Source organism: Colobus angolensis, unplaced genomic scaffold (assembly GCF_000951035.1).
Source record: "Colobus angolensis palliatus isolate OR3802 unplaced genomic scaffold, Cang.pa_1.0 Scaffold155, whole genome shotgun sequence".
Taxonomy (NCBI): Eukaryota; Metazoa; Chordata; class Mammalia; order Primates; family Cercopithecidae; genus Colobus; species Colobus angolensis.
This window is the reverse complement of record NW_012114655.1, coordinates 3,772,813-3,779,711: the sequence shown is the minus strand read 5'-3', so window position 1 is coordinate 3,779,711 and position 6,899 is coordinate 3,772,813. Positions and strand designations below refer to the sequence as shown.

General features: G+C 46.2%; 1 protein-coding gene across 1 annotated transcript in view; it reads left to right on the top strand.

Moving 5' to 3' along the window:
* The window catches only part of AFG3L2 (AFG3-like AAA ATPase 2), a 43,797-nt gene that overhangs the window by 33,638 nt on the left and 3,260 nt on the right, over window positions 1–6,899 (top strand). Inside the window, exon 15 of the mRNA XM_011936661.1 lies at window positions 1,351–1,545. Within this exon, the coding sequence (XP_011792051.1) occupies window positions 1,351–1,545 (195 nt within the window). The remainder of the gene's footprint in view (window positions 1–1,350; window positions 1,546–6,899) is intronic.

Below are 6,899 nucleotides of genomic sequence, written 5' to 3'. Positions count from 1 at the left end.
CGCCCGGCCTTGAAGCTCTTCTAGTTCCGATTTAAGTAGATCTTTCATACCATGTGTCATTTCCCTGATTTCTTTTAGCCTGTTTTGAAGTACTAAGATATGAATTTCCTCTGTAGTATTGACACATCTTTTCATCCCACTTTTCTTATCTGGAGACATTATTCAGCTAATTTTTTTCTTATAACTATAAGGGATTTTTCTATTGCCTGTTTTTACATGAAATTTGTTTTGCTGCTCTCTGAGGCAGGAGGAGGTCCAGGAGTTTTTCTGGCTGTGTTCGTGAAGTGCTAGGAATGTGGTTTCCTGCCTTCGAGCACCCCTGGCTATTTTTGATCCCCACTCTTATCTGGGCCTTCTCTTTTTTCCAGTCAGTTTGGGTCTTACTTGCAGAAGCCTCCTCCTGTGTGGTGCAGATTAGTTTTGGGGGCTCATGGGTCCACACTGGATGAGCCTCTTCAGACTGTCCCCTGGGCCCCATGGACTCAGTGAACGGGGAATGCAGGTGCCCTCCCGGTCTCCCGTGTTCGCAGCATGAGTGGCATATACCACCCTTCCTGGGAAGAACCTGTTGGCAGCTGGGGGTTCTTGTTTCTTCAGGTCTGTCAGATGCGTCTTGCTGCTTCTCTGCTTTCCTTTGTACAGATAGTCGTATCAGGCCAGGCACGGTGGCTCACGCCTGTAATCCCAGCACTTTGGGAAGCTGAGGTGGGAGGATATTTTGAGCCCAGGAGGTCAACACTGCAGTGAGCTATGTTCGTGCACTGCATTCCAGCCTGGGCGACAGAACAAAACCCTGTCTCAAAAACAAAAAGAAACCAGGTAGTGGCTGGGCGGGGTGGCTCACGCCTGTAATCCCAGCACTTTGGGAGGCCGAGGCTGGCAGATCACCTGAGGTTAGGAGTTCAAGACCAGCCTGGCCAACATGACGGAAACCCGTCTCTACTAAAAATAGAAAAATTAGCCAGGAGTGGTGGCGGGTGCCTATAATCCCAGCTACTTGGGAGGCTGAGGCATGAGAATTGCTTGAACTCGGGACATGGAGGTGGCAGTGAGCCAAGACGGTGCTGCTGCACTACAACCTGGGCGACAGACCACGACTGTCTAAAAAGAAAAAAAAAAGAAACCAGGTAGTTATGTCATACAGCTGTTGGGATCTGCATCCTAACTTTGTTGTGGGTGTGATGCCTGGGCTTCTGGCTCTGTGTTTCCAGTTGTGAGTTTAAAGCACCGTGCTGCTGTTGCCGGCTACACAGAGCACCCTGTGCGCTTGAGCTGGCTCGGGCTGCTGTGTAGATTTTGTCTGGTTGAACAGCAATCATATATAACCACCGCGAATCATGTATTTTTCAGATTGTTCAGTTTGGCATGAATGAAAAGGTTGGGCAAATCTCCTTTGACCTCCCACGTCAGGGGGACATGGTATTGGAGAAACCTTACAGTGAAGCCACTGCAAGATTGATAGATGATGAAGTCCGAATCCTTATTCATGATGCTTATAAAAGAACAGTAGCTCTTCTCACAGAAAAGAAAGCTGACGTGGAGAAGGTAGGTGCCCGTTGTGGGAATAATTCTTTACAGTTGTGCCAAAAAAGATTGAAGCGATAGATGGACTGTTTTGGTTGGATTGTAGACTGCAGAATTCCCTCTCTCTGGCTCACCCATAGGTCCATTCATTCTGATGTTTCATTGGCTGCTCTGTCTTCATGGGGGGTTGCAATGTGGTAGTGAACAGAAGTTGACCTGACCCGGCTCCTGTGACTCGTAGGAACATGACTGAGTGGTTAATGAAGTCTGTCAGTAACCACAAAGTAAACAAATCAGGACTCCCTCACTAGATAGTTCACAGTACTCCTAATGAGAAGCATGATTGCCTGGTTTACCATGGTTTTGCACTTCTAAAATAAATAGGTAGTGAAAGATGAAAGGGCAAGTAAAAGACGCAGCCGAACTGGTAAGTAGGAAATTGGTACGGGAACATCACCTTACTTGTGGCTTGCTGATGAGTTTCCATGAGAAAGCATTGTGTTTGTCATTGTTGTGCCTCATTTGATAGCACCTACAAAAGGAAGGGACCCTTTCTGAACTCAGTGGATTTCTCGCGTTTGGTAACCTCTTAATTTTCCAGAGTCCATGTGGAAAAAAAACTAGAATTTTAAAAAAGCTTTGAATATTCTGTACTCTAATGAGAAAAGCACAAATGAAAAAGCCTTTTATAAGGGATTGACACAGCTACCTAATAGATTCATTTTGCCTGCAGCCCAGGTACAGCCGGTTTCTCAAGACAGGGGAACTGCAGTAGAGAAAGAGCTTAATTCACGCAGAGCTGACCGAATGGCAGCCTGGAGTTACTATTATTACTCAAATCAGTCTCCGTGGAGACCAGGGCTTTTCAAGAATAGTTTGGCGGGTAAGGGCCAGGGAGTGGCGAATGCTGTTTGAATGGGGCGGAGGAGAAATCATAGGGCAGAGAAGCTGTCCTGTGCCGAGTCAGTTCCTGGGTGGGGCCACAGGACCAGTTGGTGAGTCCAGGTGGAGCCACTGGTTGTCAGAAATGCAAAAAGCTGAAAAGCTGCTCAAAAGGCCAAGCCTAAGTTTTACAATAGAGATGTTGTTATCTGCAGGAGTAATTGGGGAAGTTGCAAATCTGACCTCCAGAATAATGGCTGGTAGTTACTTAACCATGCCTACATCTTAGTAGAATTCAGGCTCCTCTCATCCTCCTAACTTGGTGGCCTTTCATTAGTTTTACAAGGGCAGTTTAGTTTTGGGGAAGTGTTATTATCATTTAAACTATAAATTCCTCCCAAAGTTAGTTTGACCCACAACTGGGAAAGAGCGAGGGCAGTGTGTGAGGCTAGAAGCAAGGAGGGAGTCAGCTATGCCAAATTTCTTGTCCTATTAGTTTTGCAAAGGCAGTTTCACTAAGTTGTGCCGTTCAGTCAGCAAGTCTTCAAGAAGCTGACTATAACCCGTGTTAGGCGATGCAGAAGAATCCATGCTGTCAGTTTACAAAAGTGTGCAGTGAAATGAGTGAGCGCCAGCATCCCCAAAACACTGGAAAGCATGCAGCAGGGCTCTGCGGAAGAAAGTCCAGCGTGGGCAGAGTGGTCCAGGAAGGCTCTGTAGGAGATAGAGCCGAGGTACCCAGAAGGATGAGCAGGTCACAGAGCGGAAGCAAGGGGAAGGAGGAGCGTGCGGCGTGGAGCCCGGGGGCAGCCCTGAGCCTGCTGCAGTTGCGGGTGGTAGACCCTGTAGACCCAAGAGGGGCTGAGACAGAGCTCTGTCCGCTTAGAGGTTTGTTTTGTCAAGGTTGAGGATGTACCCAGGGAAAAAGAAACACCAGTTACAGTGGGATCTGTGGCCTTCGCTTTTTCCATAGAGAGCTTTGAGGGCTTGAGTATTTAAACAGGAAAGACTGGCAGGAAGGGAAGGAGGAACGGAAAAAAGGGGAGGGTAGGGGGTGAGGTGAGTGGTCGCATTCTTGATTTTCGCCCACTGAACCACGTGACGTGAAAGGAGGGGTAGAGGGATGTCAGTTACGCATGCATCTCTTGTTCAGTAAATCCGCATTGTACATGCAATAAAGTAAACATAGAGTAGAAGAAGGAGTCAAATGCGCATTTGTCTCAGGTTATCAGAGGGTTGATTTCTGGTCTGGTCTTTGTCCGTTCCTGTGAGATAAGCTGTTAACTTACATTATCAGGATGAAATCCAGCAGAACTTTTGTTTCAGGGTAAAGGTTTTAGGGCCCACAAGGAATTTCCTTATGAGCAATGAGTGGGGGAAGACACCTGGGGAGATAAATGGTTTCTGTTTTTGCAACCATCTCTTCTTTCAACAAAAGGAAGGCAGTTCTTGTGCAACTCAGTTTCCAAGCTTAACTTTTCCCCTTGGCATAATGAGTTTAGAGTCCCGAGATTTTATTTTCCTTTCACAAGTCCCAGGCCCTCCAGAGCTAGGTAGAAAGCTGAGGCATACAGCTTTAGAAGTAGAAGTGATCTTAAAAATGATCGCTGGGCGCAGTGGCTCACGCCTGTAATCCCAGCACTTTGGGAGGCAGAGGCGGGCGGATCACGAGGTCAGGAGATCAAGACCATCTTGGCTAACAGAGTGAAACCCCGTCTCTAGTAAAAATACAAAAAAAATTAGCCAGGTGTGGTGGCGGGCACCTGTAGTCCCAGCTATTCGAGAGGCTGAGGCAGGAGAATGGCATGAACCTGGGAGGTGGAGCTTGCAGTGAGCCGAGATCGTGCCACTGCACTCCAGCCTGGGCGACAGAATGAAACTCCCTCTCCAAAAAAAAAAAAAGATCTAACCCAGCCTCCTTATTTTATAGTAGTTTTTAAAGGAGTCCTTAAAGAATCTTGAGCTGAAATGATGAAAAGATCATTTCAGGAGAGTGTGGCGGCCGCATGCCAGCTAGATTGGAACAGCACAGACCAGACCAGCTTGGAAGCAGTGGAGCATCTCAGCACTCCTCAGGTGGTGCCTGCAGGGATGGTTATGGAAATAAAAAGGCAAAGGCAGAGCTGGAAAACCAGGACTTCATAGGGAACAAAAGAGAAGAAAGCCTGAGAATGACTCCAAGGCACCCCTGGGCAGGGGAGGAAAGGGAGTGATCAAGGGTTTGGTCTCAACACGCAAGAGAATTTGAGCAAGGCGCATTTGACATGGAAGTATGAACGGGGTCAGGGTTGCCAGATAGCCAGGTGCTGAGCTGTGAAGGACAGGAAGGCAGAAGAGCCCAGTGCGGATGAGCTCTCTCTGAGGCACTGAGGAGGTCTGCAGTGCTGTGAGAATCTCTCCAGTTATCCTGCCCATCCACAGTCCCAGTGCCTGTACTCACATGACTCATGCTGCACAACCAAGGTCTGTTTATTGAAAGGAGAATTGGGTTAGCATGGTGAGGCTCTTGAAACACTAAGTTTTGAAGTACTTTCTGGTCCATCAGAGAAAATGAGCCACGTGCAGAATACTGCAGAGCCAGCCAGGAGATAGGGAGGCTATGGAGAAGAGAGGGGCTGGGGCCTGTGTTCCTGAAACCATTACCTTGCAGACTCTGCGAGGGGCATGGAGTGTGCACCTGAGGGCTTACCAGCATTCACCCAACACCTGTGTACCAGGCACTGCCTGAGGCTTCCTTTCTGAAAACCCTGTGACCTCATGAGGTGGCTAACAGTGACCTCTTACATCAGTTTCAGGTGAAGAAGCTGTTACGGAAAGAGATCAGTAGCTTTGCTTAGGGTCATACAGTAGGTAAGCGGCAGAGCCAGGGTCTGACCCAGGTGTCCTGCCTGCAGAGCCCTGGTGGTTCCCCTCTCCTTGAGCCTGTGCGGCCCTGCTGGGCAGCTGCAGAGGGCTGCTGAGCACGTGGTGGCCTCTGTGAATCGAGACCTGTTACGTGTCAGGTGCATGCTCGTTACTGAAGATTCAGCATGAAGAAAGGAATGTAAAAAAACCTCGATCATGTTTTGTATCATCACATGTTGAAATAATATTTTGGCCAGGTACTGTGGCACATGTCTATAGTCCCAGCACTTTGGGAGGCTGAGGTGGGTGGAGCAGTTGAGCCCAGGAATTAGAGACTAGCCTGGGCAACATAGTGAAACCCCATCTCTACTAAAAATATTAAAAATTAGCCTGGTATGGTGGCATGTACCTGTAATCCCAGCCACTTGGAGGCTGAGGTGGGAGGATCACCTGAGTCCAGGAACTTAAGGCTACAGGCTACAGTGAGCTGTGATCACGCCACTGCATTCCAGCCTGGGTGATGAGTGAGACCCTGTTTCAGGGGGAAAATATATATATACACATATACACACACACACATATATATGTGTATATGTTTTTGATATATTGGATTAGATTATTGAAATTTAAGTGATCACCCACAACTATGGTGTGTGTGTGCGTGTGTGTGTATAAGCAAATTGAGAATTAAAAATTGTCTAAGAAGGAATCCTAAAGCTTTTTTTCCTTATGTATATGCAGACAATATATTTTAAAAATCAGAGCATTATAGTATTCTGGTTTTGTAAACAATCCTAACCTTTTAGAGATGTAGATAAAAAAAAGTATATATATATATGGATAAAATGATATGACATCTGGGATTTTCTTAAAAATAATCTAGACAGTTGAAACAATGTTTCTAAATTGATCACTGTTGATAGTGGTTACATGGGGATTATCCATTCTTTCCACTTTTATACCTATTTGAAGCATTTTATAATATTTTTAAAAACTGAAAAGATAAAACTTTCATAATTTTATATCTTTAAAAACATAACATTTATTGCAAACTACAGATAGATTAAATTTCAAAGTAAGGAGTTATCTCAAGAAATAAGTCCACGCCTGTAATCCCACCACTTTGAGGGGCTGAGGCAGCGGATCACCTGAGGGAGGAGTTCGAGAACAGCCTGGCCAACATGGTGAAACCCCGTCTCTACTAAAAATACAATAAATAAGCCAGGCGTGGTGGTGGACGTCCGTAATCCCAGCTACTTGGGAGGCTAAGGCAAGAGAATTGCTTGCACCTGGGAGGCAGAGGTTGCAGTGAGCCAACATCGCACCATTGCACTCCAGCTTGGGCGACAGTGAGACTGTCTCAAAAAAGAAAAACAGAAATGTTATTTTATGAGATCAGCTTATAATTTAAACTGCTTAATTTTCTTTACACTAGGCAGATGATCTAACATAAACACTGTTCCCTCCTCTCATGATACCGTCACACCTCCATATGTAATCCAATAGGGGTCCCTTTTCTGTAGCCTGTAAAACATGTAGTGTCAAATTTATGGTGCAGCCATAACAAATGAATAGAACTTCGAAGTAAACTGTTGTCACATTAACCTTCCTGCCTTCATTTTGTATCTCTGCCTTTGTTTATAAATATA